Below are 15,859 nucleotides of genomic sequence, written 5' to 3' on the forward strand. Positions count from 1 at the left end.
GTACACCCCCCTGCTGACGCGGGAAAGGCTCCCACTCACAACACCTCCCCTCTGGGAGGAGGAGAGGCTTTATGCTAAGCTGTGGTATAGCATGACGTGAAGGTCCTGGTTATAGGTTACAGCTATCTACATTATACTCAGAAGAGACCCATTGAAACTAATGGACCTAAATTAATCATGTTCATGATTTTAAAGGATCTACTCTGAGTAGGAGAAACATGTTAAAAAGACAAGAGCAACTACTCAAGGATTACCTGGATTACTCACATGAATAAAAGTAGATGGATAGATGGATGGTTGGTTGGATGGTGGCAGATATGCACAAATAATATGGAAACTTCATCTTGTGCAGGCAGAAATATTGAGTACATGACCTTTATTATCATTGGCTACTAGCACAATAGTTATTTTCTGCCTCTGCTGTTGGAGGAAGTAAGTCTCTGAATACCAGTTCCTGGGAATTAAAAGTGGGGTAAGTGCTGTTGCACTCATGCCCTATAGGCATCTAGTTGGCCACTGTGAGATCAAGATGCTGATGGGCCATTGGCCTAATCTAGCAGGCCCTTCTTGTGTTCTTATATACAGGATCAAGAAGTTGGTGTTACATGTTTAAACTGAGAAAGTTGTCAATCAGTGTTTTTTGCTTGCATTTGTAGCAGTTGTAAGTTCTGAATTACAGTTCATTTATCTTATTCCTGGCTAGTTCTGTGGTTCTTATGTGGCTAGTGTTTAACATGAGTGTTAGATATATAGCCAGTGAATGAGAAATTAGTGAACTGGTTTCTGCAACAACTCAGTGGAAAGTAATTTGAATCTATATAATCCTTCACTTTATTAAAAGAGCAGAAATTTTAAAAATTACAGTATTTTAAAATGTCATGAGAACAAATAATGTTAACAATTTTTAAAACTGCTATCTTGGGCTGATGAAAAAATAGCAATTATTTATTTAACAATTATCTTATTTGTTTAGTGAAAATTGTAACTGTAGCTTTTTGAGGATAAGAATTCTACTTTGAAATCTCTGTGAGTTACATAAAAATAAAGCAGTGTGTTCCAATTATTTCTACAGGCTGCAGAAAATAGATATGTAGTGAGAGCGATGCATCAAATATTTTGATGCATCACTTCTTTAGTGCACGCATATTTATTGGGATAATACATAGACTTAGTTCTCATTAACATAGTGGTGGCTTGAACCGAAGACTTAAGACACTAGCCAATAAATGCCAGGTTGATGGTCAGCAACTTCTGTATCAGCAGCAGGTGACAAATCTGATATTATACTGACTTCGCATAATTGATATGACAGTGATACACTAGATACGCCATTTATAATGTTTGGAATTCATGTATAAAAGTGTGGCCACATGTTAACACTTTTATATAAATGGCTCTTTCCACACAACCGAAAGTGCCCCACAAAACAATTTTCCCTTTTGTTGCAAAACTGTAAACTTTGACCCACTGCCACTAGAGCTATGCTTGTCATCCCATAATGTACAACTTTTCTAAATTCATCTTTCTCATGAAGATAGCCAAGTTGCTGAAATTGCAATTGAGCAATCTCAATTAAGCAATCCTAAACACATTTTTCTTGGGTGTAAGCTTCACTAAACACAGTAGGACTTACTTACTTACTTACTTACATACTTGTAAACATACATATGCTGAATATCTGTCATAATACATTTTAATGTAGTTTGGTGTAATTGAAGGAATAGATGTTACAAGGCATCATGTTGGTTTATTTTTAAAAAAATGTTAATGTTAATAAAATAAATCAATTGATTCAGCTTGGTAAGCTGACTGAGGAAGTACATGTTCCTTTTTTTTGGGGGGGGGACTGATAGGCTCTTTAACATGTCATTCATGAAATGAGCTCAATATTTTGATAGACGTTCCAGCTTTGATTATGGCTTTGACTTTGTTGCATCTTTTATGCATCTGTGTAAGACTGATCATACATATTGAGTAGAGTATGTAAAATATGAACAGCTCTGATAACTTGAACCGTGACTCAGTGCTCCTCTGACTAATATTCTTAGTGGGAGAACAAACTGTTATTCGGAGCGTTCCCATTGCCTCAATAACTAAGGAGAAGAAAATTACCATCCAGAACCAGCTTCAACAAAGCATGCAGGAAGGGCTACAAATTACCTCTGCTGTGTTTCAGGTAAAATAAAGCTGCTTAAAGTTCATAGTTTGTTGGGTTTTTTTGAACACTCTTACTTCCTTCTGCATGTTATATTTACAATATCACCAATTCCAAAATAAATCAACTCTCATGTCACTGAACTTTCTACTAAGAAAGTCTGCATATAAAGGCCACAATCAAACACAATTTTAAAAAATGGAGGCAGCCAATGTTGTTGTTGTCATGTTTGTTCTTTAAAATAAATAAAAAGTGTTGTTGTTGTTGTTTTAAAAAAACTCCCGCACAATTAAGTTAACTTTAAGCCCTGTTAGTTTAACTAAGGTTTTAAGGTATCTGAAGAAGTGTGCATGCACACGAAAGCTCATACCAAGAACTAACTTAGTTGGTCTTAAGGTGCTACTGGAAGGAATTTTTTGTTTTGACTAAGGTTTTAAGGGTTATTATTGTTAACTACCTTGGACATCTTCTGTAGAAAGGCAGAGTATGAATTAATTCAACTGAAAAGAGAGATCATCTTAAAAAAATGGAAACCATTACAACTATAATAGTTTTTCCTAGGAGCATTCCTTTTAAGGGCCACATCTGGAAAAATAAGCAACTGATGTTGGCACCACAAAATACTCATTTTGCAGAAGAGAACTGGTGATGCTCAGATTTCTCCCACTGCAACAGACAAAACTCAAAAACAAATAAAACACAGATCCGAAAAAAGCAAGCACACTCCCCTCACAGCACCAGTGCAAGGCAGATATCTGAGGGCACCATGGTTGGTGACCCTGGGTCTAGGTACACTAGGCAGATGTACCAAGAACACTATTTTAATCTTTGTCACTCAATGCATCTGCCTCAAATTTATGACATAAATGTAGAGTAGGCTTTCTTAGCAAAAATCTGGACAATTTTTATGCAACATTGGATGTCATTTTCATAAATTAATAAAGTGCCATCGCCTTCATTTAAAAATAGGTTGCCCATGACTTGTTCATAGTACAATAGAGAACTTAAGCAAAATGCCCATCAAAGAGTGAAAGTATATATGGAATGTATCCATAAACCTGGGCCATAGTTCTGTGGGGTCATGAGTTACTGTACCTGACTTCTGTTTGCCCACTTTCAGTATTGCCTATTTATTTCCAGGCCTTTTAAGCATGGCAGTTTTTGTCTTCCCTTAGTATTGAAGCACCTTGGTTACAAGACATGCAAATAGGCCAGGGGATGCAGTGCCAGTCTCATAAGCAGCTTCTGTAGGAAGGAGCATTTGGGAGAGTCCTGTTCCAGGTTCCCCAAACATACTCTATTATCCTCCACTCTGTCTCAGCTTTCTGATCATAGCTGTCAACTTACAGATTTGAAAATAAGGGACCAGCAGCCAAAATAAGGGACCTGCAGCCTCACCTGTTCCAGGCACTCCAGTCTTCCTGTCCTCCTGCAGTCTGGTCAAACTCATGCTGGTAGCTTCGAGAACACTGTCCAACCAACTTTGTAACCAGAGGTTCAGCTGAATAGAATCTGAATCACATGCACCACAAGGCCTATGCAGCCTCAACTTAAGATGGCTCCCCAGCCTGGCTTTGCACTGCAAAGTTTGCAGCAGCACATGCAACAAAATGGCGACCAGCATTCAAAAAACCCCTCAGCTTGCATTAACTAGCCACACACATGGCATTCAAGCTCCACCCCCCAGTCGTTCTTAGACTTCTTATTGGGTGAGCAACACAGCCAAGCAACACAGTTGGAGCCTCCCTCCTCCCTGGCCGGCAGGGAGGGAGGGAGAGGAGCTGCTTCCTTTGAAATTTAAGGGATATTTAAGGGACATCCATCAATAAGGGACAGCAGCAGGACATGGCGCTGGAATAAGGGACTGTCCCTTCAAATAAGGGACACTTGACAGCTATGTTTCTGATGGCATTTACCCTGCCCATATTTCCAAAGCATTTCAAGAGAAGATGGACAGGCTTGCAAACAGTGGGACAATATTATGGAAAATAGTTTGTCATTTTGCCCAAATGTTGGGTCTGTTCAACATAAATGTGACACTGATTAATCTTAATTGCTTTTCAAACAAAATAGCATAGAAATCTTCTGCCTCATTTTAATGCTTGTATTTTCTTCTCTTTGTTATTCATGAGACAAACCAAAATAACACCTTCAACTTATACCATTCCACATAGTGTTGTTTTTTTTTAAATAAATACATACAGTGTGTTGGAATAATAATAATAATAATAATAATAATAATAATAATAATTTATTTATACCCCACCCGTCCAGCTGGGTTTCCCCAGCCACTCTGGGTGGCTCCCAACAGATTAAAAACAGAATAAAATATCCAACATTAAAAACTTCCCTAAACATTTAAAAACTTCCCTATTACTATTGTCAAAACTCCTGTATGATTTTCTTTGATGTTATACATTTTCTTTTGTCTTTTCTAATTTGTAAGCAATGCATTACAAAAATGATTTAATTAACCATAAAGTTTATATAAATTGCTTCATAAATCAGTAATACTATTTTATAATAATTTTTCATAATATTTTAGAAACTTTGATTTTATATTTCTTATATTTTATTTTACCTTTTATTTTTAATTCATTGCATCTTTTTTATACATAGCTGATTAAGGTAGCTTTTGATGAAGAAGTGGGCCCTGAAGTTGTAGAGATATTTAAGAAACAGCTAATGAAGTTTCGCTACCCACAGTCCATCTTTAGCACTTTTGCTTTTGCAGCTGGTCAAACTGCACCTCAGATAATCTTACCAAAGCAAAAAGAAAAGAACACTTCCTTTCGGTAAGGAATGGTCCCTTTTTGTATGTTTGCTTCTTATAAATACTGTTCTACATTATTAGTTTCAAAAAGGGTTATGCAACGGAGTTATGTTTAAGAAGTTTTAAAATCACGCTTATAGCATGATTTAGTAAAGGAGATGCTGCAATATATGTGAGAATTCTAATGACAATTGCATAATAATTATAATTATAATATGCAACATTATGATCATTAAGGTGGGATTTTCTGTATTTCTTGCTCCCAAATCACCTCACCAAATCTTCCTGTCGGTGAGAGAGGGACCTGCATCATGAAAATATGCCTCTGATTATTTGTGAAATACAAAGATTGAGAACATGCTGCAACAAAAAACCCTTTCATGTACAATATTCATTAGAAGGCATGGGATCACATCTATACTTTGTATATATTCCACACATTTCTCTAGTGGCTGTTGGAGAGGAAGTTCCTAGAAGGGATAATGTCTAGTTTTCCTCTTTCAACCACGATACAGATATTTTGCTTCTTTTCTAAATTGTAGCACTCTTTCAAAAACAATTGTAAAAGGAGCAAAACGTGCAGGAAAGATGACAATTGGACGACAGTACCTACTAAAGAAGAAAACGGGGACAATTGTGGAAGAAAGAGTGAATCGTCCTGGGTGGAATGAGGAGGATGATCTATCAGGTAAGAAAACTTTAGAGGGGCTTTTCTGTAAATATCTGAATTCAGCTAATGTATTACACTCTTCAGTGTACTTGCTTCACTAAATATTAAGATAGTAAAATAATACAACTTTAGTTTCAGATGACAGTGAAATGCACACTAGTGCTACTTTGAAAGCATCAGAGAAATCAACTATGGAACAGCTAGTGGAAAGAGCTTGTTTTAGAGATTATCAACGCTTGGGATTGGGAACTATCAGTAATAGCTCTTCTCGCTCAAAAACAGAGTACTTTCGAATAACGGCCTTGAACAGGATGTATTCTCTTTGCAGAAGGTGAGCCAACTTTCTTGTCGTAATTATTAAAACCACAACCCATAAAATACATTCCAAATGGCATTGCATTTTGACAAATATTACAAAGCCTTCTTGATGTGAAATATTTTTAATTCTAGAAGGGAAGGGTTGTAGCTCTTGCTTTGCAATCCCTGGCATTTCCAGGTAGGGCTGGCAAACACTCCTGTCTGAAATCCTGCCAGTCAGTGTACACAATAGTTAGCTAGTTGGAATAATAGTCCAACACAGTATTTACTTACTTTACATGCCATGACTTCTCACTATTGGCCTTCAAGGTGCTTTTGGCCAAACTACCCCCCCCCCCATAACAATCTGGTTCTGAGCCCCAATCTTAGTGATTTGAGGTGGAGCAAACTCCTAATGACTTCATATAGATTCTGATTAGTATTGGGGACAAAATGGTGTACCATGGCACTCCAAAGTGTAAATACCAGAAGGCTGAAGAACAGTCACCCTATGCTAATCTCTGGACATGACCTTGTAACAGAGCCACCATAATAAAGTGCCACTATGCCCATCCACAGAGTTGGTCCAGAAGAATACCAGTACAGGCCTGAACCCTGGCCTGAACCCAGAGTGGAATGGATCCAGATAATCAGTCTCATTCAATAATGTCTGCAGTTCTGCCACAATCCTCTCAATTATCCTCCTCCCCCACCCCAAGAAATATTTGAAACTGGGTAATAGTTGTTATAATTGATTGGATCCAGTGCCTGCTTTTTCAGTAGTGGCTGCACCATCGTCTCCTTTAGGGCGGAAGTCACTTCCTCCATTATGCAACGAAGCATTGAGCGCACCCTTGACCCCCCAATTCAAGACCCCCAAGCAGAATGTCACCAGTCACAATGGGCAGCGATCCAGAGGACACATAGTTGGATACAGCCCTGCAAGTACCTCACCCATATCATCAGGCTGCACAAGCTGAAATTGATCCCTCAAACACTGGACACTTCAGCTGGAACTGGAACAGTTATTGTAGCAATTAAATTGCTCTCAAGTTGATTGACTTAATTGTCAAAATGATGAGCCAGAGGCTCATCCCCACCAATTAGCAAGACCAGATTCTGGATTCTCCTGAAAAAGCTGTGCTGGATGGAAGCAATATGCTTCTGCACCTAAGAAAATAGAAATTGTGCCAATCCTGCAGGTAGCTAATAAAAGCATTTGGTTTATCATTTGGTGTTTTCATTGTTGAATATAAAATGCTATTCTGCTATTTTATTTTATTTATTGCTATTTTGCTCTAGGTGGTTTGCCTGTTGGTATATATAAAAGCTATATAGTTGGTTCACCTTAAAATACATATACACATTTGTAAGTTTGTATAGAATTGTGGAATATGTTCAAGAGTTGGGGAAGGTTTGGAGGGTGGGGTGTTACTAGTCAGCAAGCCACTATCTTTCTGCAGTTGCCAGAGTCTACCCAGCCTCTTTGATAGCCTTTTAGAGACCTAGAGTTTCCCATCCACAAGGCTTTAAAGCCCACATGTGCTTTGAGGGGCTAGCAGTGTTCATCAGTAACAAAAGTTGAACAGATCTGTTTTTGTTCTTTCAGGTCTCTATAAACAGGCTGTTTATTGAGCATTCATAGATTTTGTTTGCACAAGGTTTGCAGGGAGGTTCCATGACATCGACTATGCATTGAGCACTCTTTCTGATTTGAATCAAAGAAGGAAAGTTATACGAGGTTGCATCAAATGATTGCTATTCTACAAATTATAGTGCATTTTCCCTTCACTTTTCTTAGAAGTGTGTGTGGGGGGGTGTCAAATGAATTTTGCAGTCAGCCCTGGGAATTTATTTTTTCAGAAACATAAGAGCTTCACTTTCCTTAATGTCATACAGGACCATACTGTGCATTTCTCAAAACCAGGAAATATTCATATAGATTAGAAATGTAATTTTTAATCATCTTAACTTTTATGTAAATGACTTTAGACACGTGTTCAAATTCACCTTATTTAAAAACATCCGGAGTCCCTGGAATCTTTTCTCTTTCGGCCAGGGTTGGAGTAGAATCTGAAGCAGCTGCGTTTCTTTGTTAACTTGCTCTATTTTTTAAATAAATTATATAACTAGCAGTTTGCTTACTATCATTTCAGAGCTGTTTAAATGGATTTTGATGCAAGCCAGAGTTGGTTCCTTGTCAGAGCCAAAGTACTGGCAGTGTTTAGTGTGTTAAATTAGAGCATCTAAACATTCTTGCTCATAAAAAGTAAGTGCCTGTAAACAATCAGTCTAGGACAAGTATGAAATGTACCATGCTGTTTCTTTCTGTGTTGCTGTAGTGATCCCCTTACTGCTTTCAAAGGAACTATTTAATAACACTTAATCTTAAAATGTAATATAATAACATGTTAAGGATCGTGCTGTGAATAATTTATGTTGTTGGAAAGTATCCGCAGGCTTCCTCATTTTCACTTGCCATGGCAAGTGTGCCACCTTCCTCTGGTAAACATGATGAATCATAAAAGCCTTCTTTCTGGCAGTTGTGCTGTAATCTCTGCCCTCTCGCCCAGCTCTTAAGATTGAGAAGAAGGCTGTGGGCTGTTTGGCAGCTGCTGCTTGACTAAGGCACCCAAATACAAACCATCAAGCCCTCCAAAAGTTGGAAGGGTGTCTTTCTTGGCTCTGGCTAGCCAGAGATGCTCAGGGTGATAGCATCAAAGCTTGCAGGAGAAGAGGGAGAGGGGAAAACAGAAACCTGGCAACCCCTGTGTTTGGCTTTACTATCAAGCCTCATCAAAAACCATATCAACTGTTTGTATCCATCAATGATAAAATGATCAAGGAAGAAAATAATAAGTAAACCACTTCATGTGCTGGGATAAATTATTAGTTATTTGAATTAATTTGTGTACAGTACAATTGCATATTGCGCAAGGTTCAGTTCCAAGAGTTCCTTGTACAGTGGTACCTCAGATTACATACGCTTCAGGTTACATACGCTTCAGGCTACAGACTCAGCTAACCCAGAAATAGTACCTCGGGTTAAGAACTTTGCTTCAGGATGAGAACAGAAATCGTGCTCCGGTGGTGCGGCAGCAGTGGGAGGCCCCGTTAGCTAAAGTGGTGCTTCAGGTTAAGAACAGTTTCAGGTTAAGAACGGACCTCTGGAACGAATTAAGTATGTAACCAGAGGTACCACATGAAAATCATGTATACCCAAACCCTTGGCTCCACCCAATGGCTAACAGGTGAGAGGTAGAGAGAATCCCCCATACTCCCAGAGCCTGTGTGCCATGCAGGCCTTGCCCAGCAAGCAAAGTGGAGAGCTTAAAAGCTCTTTTCACACTGGGTAACCCAAAACTGCTCAGTGCACAAACTTAGAGGCTAGGGATGGTTGTGCAAGAACTCTGATGACCCCACAATATTGGGTTATCCAGTGCATAACGTGCTCTCTGTCTTGTTTGAGGTGCAGTGTCTGCTCAGTGCACCATCTCTGGGATGCTCATGTGAGACTTCACAGGATGGCAGATGGCAGACCTGGTGCAAGAAGAGCTTTTAAACTCTCCACCTTGCTTGGATTTAACTTGAAGTTTCAACTAGCCTGCTTCCATCTGTGTATAGTTGAAATCACGCAAGTTAAATCTATGTAAGATGTGATCATACTGCACTTTAAATGTGAGCTGTAAATACAAAAATAAATTAATATAGAACTTGATAAATTCTGATGTTATCATTTCTATTCAATATGCCAATTTTTACAGTTCAGCTCCATAGGGACCTACCTCATTGTAAAATAATAAAAGCAACACTCTAATTCAAACAAAAAAAGCATAAAACCAGGAAGAGTCAATATAAAAAAGGGAGTTAAAACAACTCAAAAGCCTCATAGGACAGAAATGTTTTAATTCCTTTTAAAAAGGATCCCTCACAGGAGGGAATACCACAACTGGGAAGGAAGGCATTACTATTTATAGGTGAAGGTTTTGCCTCTGTTAGTGACGGGGCAGGCAAAAGAGACCTTTTTATGCTGAGAAACAAAATAATGTGTCATAAACATTTCAAAAATAATGTTCTTTAATTATATCCCTAAATGACGTAGCAAAGAAAGTTATTCATTTTGACAATGCGATCAATAAAATTATAAAGGGTAGTTGGATGCTTTGCTTTAATCTTGTTATTCCCCTCTTCTTCTGGATCATTGGAGATGACTCAAGTGGGTAGAACTGGAGCTAGATTTATAAATGCAAACTTGGCTAACATGATTGGTGGGTTTTGAATTCACACAGTATCTGATTAACTGAAACATTTGGAATAAGTAAGAAGTGTTCCTCAATCACATCTGTTTTCCTTGTAGCCTGGTACTACAACTTGGCTTATCTGAACCATCTAATTCTCTCTCCTCCCCCTTCTTATTGATTTAGCTATCCAGGGCTACTAGTGGTACCTCAGTGTGTGCAGGACAGCAGCCTGCAGAGAGTAGCTCGCTGTTACAGACACAATCGCTTGCCAGTGGTCTGTTGGAAAAACTCAAAAACCAGCACACTTCTGCTTCGAGCTGGTGGCTTTCATGGCAAAGGAGTTGTTGGCCTTTTCAAATCTCAAAATACACAAACATCAGGTGAGTGCATGTTTCACTCCCAGGGTATTTTGTGGGAAAGAAGTGTCTTCAATATAAGTTTACGCAGTCTGCTTTTTATTATGTTTTTCTAGTTTTTGTCTTCCCAAAATAATGCTCCATGGTATCATAGTGGGTGCCAGCCATGGAATTTAACATTTAGGGCAGTATTCAACTCCTTTGGGTCATCAGTGAAGATTTCCACTTGTGCAACAAGGCTTCCTTCCCCAATGTACACCCCATGCTTTGTCCAGATCTGCTCTAGAAGGTGGGACAACTTCTGGAAAGATTTATGAGCCACACTGTGAAAGTGTGGAGTCCCATCATACATGTGTAAAAACAAGAGACTTACATTGGACACAAACCATTATAAATACAGGGCCATCTCTTGTATTTCTCCCCTTCTCTCTGAAACATTGCAAATATTTGCATTGGGGCTGATAATTGAAATAAAAATACTTAGGAGCATAATGGAATGAATGATGGGTTGAATTGCTTATGCCTTCTTGTGAACTTCCTTCTGAAGTGTCTTAGAGAAACCACCATCAGGAAGTGGATACTAGAGGTCATAGACATTTACTAAAATGTTCATCAAACAAGAGAATAACATGGAAGTTCAGTCCTACAGCAGTCTTATTTATGATGGCCTGTACCATGTTGTCATGGAATTATGTGGATACCAGTGCCCCCCCCCCAGTGCCCTTTAGATATATTGGACTCCAGCTCCCATCAGCCGCCGGTGCTCAAGAATAATTGTGGCTGTAATCTAAAGCACCAAAAGAGCTCTAGGTTGGGGAAGGCTGCTCTGCAGTATCACTCCAGTAAGCAGCATACAGAATGCTTCTCATTCACTAGAATCTGAGGGGTGGAGGCATGCTGCAGCCTCATCTGGCATTCCCCTGGGGTACAAAATTCCTGTTCTGCCTTTGTGAGGCACAGAGCCAACATGGAGATGAACCTCAGAGTTCATCTAATTTGGAAAGGAGGGAAAGGGCTTATTCCTGAGATAAACATTGGTGTTGCTGGCCTGCCTGAACAACTTGCCCTATGGAATTTCTAAAGAGGACAGTGGATAGAATAATTCATAGTTATGCACAAGTTACATAAGCGGTGAATCATTCAAGAGTTCATGATGAGGATAGATGTTCATGGCTTAAATACTTCAGCATAATCCTATGAATGGCATACTACTTTGTGTGAGTTTGTAAGTAACATACATACACACAATAAATGAATTTTCCACAGTGGCTCAGCAAATAATCTACAAAGCATAGCTGTGCAAGTTTGTGTGGGTGTGTGCTGGTATCTACTTTCAGTATTTTAAAATACTAGATTACATTACTCCTTAAGCTTAACTACAAGAGTTAAGCAATTTGCAAAAATAAAACATAGCAGCAGAGGTAGAACTTTGGCTTTACCCCAATAGAAAACCACCGTACTAAAATCACATCATGTGTAATCCAAAGTTTGGTGGTTACATAAACAGAATTATGCATAAATAGAGACTACCCCCTTCTCTACACTATTTGGGGTGGGCCTCAATGAGTGGGCTTGTGGGAGGGCAGGAGAAGGGGGGAAACAGGGAAAGAGGCAAAGTTTTAAAATGGGAGAATAGGAATGGGGAAGGAAACAAGTGTAAAAGTGGCCTGGGGTAAAAGGGGTCTGCCTCTAAGAACAAAACTAGTTGTAGAAAAATAAAATGGGTGAGAGCCTCATATGAGGATAACAGTAAAAAGAAGGGTATTTTCATGAAGCAAACATGTTCCTCTCTTCAGAAATCTAAGTTCCAGCCACCAGACTCAGTCTTTGCCTGTATTTTTTGCAACCCTATTAATGAGCTATACCCAGGAAGTATTTTGGGAGTAGCCTTCAGCATAGCAAAAGTGGCATTCATCATTGGCATGTTATCCTTATTAATGTGAGCAGACATGTTTTTATACGTGAAAAAGGAAGAAATTGCCTCCATAGCCATAAAGGAAACTATATATGGGGGCATGTTAAGTAAACGTCCATAATGAGCTTTTTAAAGGTAAAGGGACCCCTGACCATTAGGTCCAGTCGTGGCCAACTCTGGGGTTGCGGCGCTCATCTCGCTTTATTGGCCGAGGGAGCCAGCGTACAGCTTCTGGGTCATGTGGCCAGCATGACTAAGCCGCTTCTGGAGAACCAAAGCAGCGCACGGAAACGCCGTTTACCTTCTATTTATCTACTTGCCCTTTGACGTGCTTTCAAACTGCTAGGTTGGCAGGAGCAGGGACTGAGTAATGGGAGCTCACCCCATCTTAGAGACAGCAAAAAACCAACAAGAAACAAAGCAGCTGCAGACTCCTCTCCAGGAACAGGCACATTTATGTGGTCCTGGTAAGCCATAGTTTGGCATGTAAACAGGCTTGTTTTAATGGGAGAGTGATGGTATCCTGATATTTTGAAATCAAAATTATTGCCACTGGAATTTATTCTTTATATATTATACTTGTGATCACAGAAGGGTAATTTGTACTTCCCACTAATACTTGGAGGTAGGTTGGTGATCAATAGTTTAATCAAATTTTATTTGTTGGGTTTTATTTTTAATACCAGAATATATTTACCATTTTCTCAACATTCTTTATCATGTCTGGATCTTATTCAGCTATCTAAATAAGAGCATACACTGGGCAATGCTTTCACTTCAATGACATGAAATATGCTGTATAAAGGATCAATATAATTTATTCCCTTCTTTGTTTGCATAGCTCCTACATCACTAGAATCATCAAACAGCATAGAACAAGAAAAATACCTTCAAGCCTTACTGAATGCAATTTCTGTCCATTGTAAAATGAATGGCAATACTCTCACTGTCAGGCCAACAATTGCTTTGTCTCCAGGTAATGTTATGGTTTTATATAGCTATGCTAAATGTAAGACCAGTCTGACTGTGTTATTATTTATTTTGTTTTGTTTCCTAGTTTTATCTCTGTATTCTCTCAGTGTGCCGTTGTCTGAATGGTTCACTGTCCACATAGATGACCTATCTGGTTTTTGCATATAATTTTTTTGTGTTTTCTGCATATAAAATTTTCAGGGTAAATTCAAAAGTAAAATGACTTGACTTAAGCAGAATTGTTAATGAAATTCTATTCCATATAGCTGGAAAAAATGTACAGTGCTTATATCAAAGTATTAGAAATTTATGCTGAAGAAATTGATTACTTTTCGTTCTCTAACAAACATAGGAATAGGGGGTTTTTTAAGCAAAGAGACTAAAATGTAATAAGCTTTTTGTAGATAGGTCTTGATGAAGTCATTAAGAAATGCATTAATATTCTATTTCAGTTGTCATGTGATGAAACCTGATAGGGTTCATGCAAAGGTAAAAGCTGCTGTCTTAGACACAGGAGCATGCAACTTGCCAAGTATGTCCATTTGGCTTAATCAGTTGGTGAAATCAAGTGTATCTAAATTCTGGCTTTTCTCATAACATAACACCATCACCAAATTGTGCATGCCTTGCTTCATTTGTTGTTAAATACTTTGATTGTGTTAGCCATGCCTAACCTTCTGTGATGCTGCAAATGTATACTTTTTAATTATGTGTAATGTCTCTTAAATGTTGTAAACTAGCAACAATTAGATATATAAGTCATAAAAAGAACATTTCTGTGTAATTTTTTAAAATACCTCTTGGGCCTCAGGTCAGGATAACAAATAGGTAATGTCATCTTGCATGATACTGTACTTTTAATCTCTCCATTCTTTTTGACTGACTTTAGGCACTGAAAGGAGGGCTTCAAGAATGTCCACTGTGTTTAAGCAGGTAGTGCCAGGACAGTTGGATGTAAATCTATCCAATAGCTTTGCCCGAGGAGGTTAGTAAGACTAGTTCAAAGCCTACACGGGGATGTAATATGAAAATAATGGTAACATTTGAGGAATTGCTATTGCGTTATCCTTCTGTTTCTCAGTATAAACCAAATACTACCAACTAGTCTACCAAACTCCACCTGATCCACTTTTGAGAACAGGCTTACCCTTGCTGAAATAGAAACTGTACATGCAAATGGATATGCATGTGGTTCTTGTGATTGGATTCCTGCAGCCAGCACCCAAGAGCTGTGCATGCAAATTCTGTTCACTAGACTGGGGCTATGCTCTTTAGCAGATGATGGGTGCCACCAATCCTATCTTGTGAGTGGAAAATTAACTGAGCCCATGCAGTCATTTACACACACACAACCTATCACAAAGGAGGAAGCGGCAACTGTTTAACAAGCTGCTATGGCCATGCAAATATGTGCACACACACTTCTACAATATGTGGATATCTCCAGGCCAGTGTTTCCACTTCAGATAATAGTTGTAAATACTACTGGGCTTCAGGCAGTTGTAGCTTCTAATTGTTCCATAAGGTAGCTCAAAGGTGAATTGTGAAGAGTATTGCTTTATTTCAGTTACTTGTATCACAAAAATAATGTATGAACAAACTTGTAATGATGAAGTAAAAATTACTTTTCCACTATATTATTATTATTATTATTATTATTATTATTATTCACCAATAATTATTAAACATCAATAATTATCTTCATTTGCAACCTATATTGATCACTTTGAATTGTATCACAGCCAGTCCAGATTCTCACTTAACTGAGGCTGTGCAGTCAGCAGAGTGTTTAAGTGTAAACATTCCTTTGCATAAAGTGGCGCATGCAGAAGCCGAAGGAGTATGCTTGTCAGTCTTGAACGTGGTGATATAGAATAACCAGAATTGGAGTTTTAAGTACTGGGAAGAGTGACACTTTAAATCTGAAGTTAAATATATCTGCACAGGTGTCATTGGAAAATCATGTTCTAGCAACTAATAGATTTAGCAACTAATAGAAATTATGATTTAAAATGTAATACACCCTTAGCAATGAAGTGAGAGTAGAATTTGTAATGCTTTGTATTACTGGTTATATACTGTGGAAAAGTAAGGAAGGTGTTGAATTGTGAAGACAGTAGTCTGTCTAATGGCTCACTTCATTGCCCAATTACTCCAAAGTTCTTGAATTTAAGGCAGGTTTATCTGTTGACTACAATATGACTAATGTTCTGGACTGAAAAATGACAGTACCAATTGAACTGCATTAAATTGAGAAAGCAAGGTGGGATTGTGCACAAGTACATGGGTGTGTTTTACACTGGTCATTAGCAAGGCCTATTAGTGTATCACTTGAGTTTATGAAACAGTTTGTATGTTACACTAAATCATGGCTTAGCAATAAGTGGACCTTCAGAAGTCTAAGCAAGCCATCAGGCTCTCATGCTGCCAGGAGCATTTCAAAGAATCTGTACTTAAGTGTTATATGTTAACTAGGAACC

General features: G+C 38.4%; 1 protein-coding gene across 2 annotated transcripts in view; it reads left to right on the forward strand.

Moving 5' to 3' along the window:
- The window catches only part of SBF2 (SET binding factor 2), a 221,121-nt gene that overhangs the window by 178,680 nt on the left and 26,582 nt on the right, over positions 1–15,859 (forward strand). Inside the window, exons 23-29 of one of the 2 annotated variants that reach the window (XM_079965648.1) lie at positions 2,049–2,176; positions 4,775–4,950; positions 5,471–5,616; positions 5,731–5,929; positions 10,320–10,516; positions 13,249–13,383; positions 14,269–14,364. In XM_079965648.1, the coding sequence (XP_079821774.1) occupies positions 2,049–2,176; positions 4,775–4,950; positions 5,471–5,616; positions 5,731–5,929; positions 10,320–10,516; positions 13,249–13,383; positions 14,269–14,364 (1,077 nt within the window). The remainder of the gene's footprint in view (positions 1–2,048; positions 2,177–4,774; positions 4,951–5,470; positions 5,617–5,730; positions 5,930–10,319; positions 10,517–13,248; positions 13,384–14,268; positions 14,365–15,859) is intronic. The other variant, XM_079965647.1, reaches the window with a different exon arrangement.

The sequence above is a fragment of the Podarcis cretensis genome, assembly GCF_951804945.1.
Source record: "Podarcis cretensis genome assembly, chromosome: 1".
In the NCBI taxonomy this organism is placed as follows: Eukaryota; Metazoa; Chordata; class Lepidosauria; order Squamata; family Lacertidae; genus Podarcis; species Podarcis cretensis.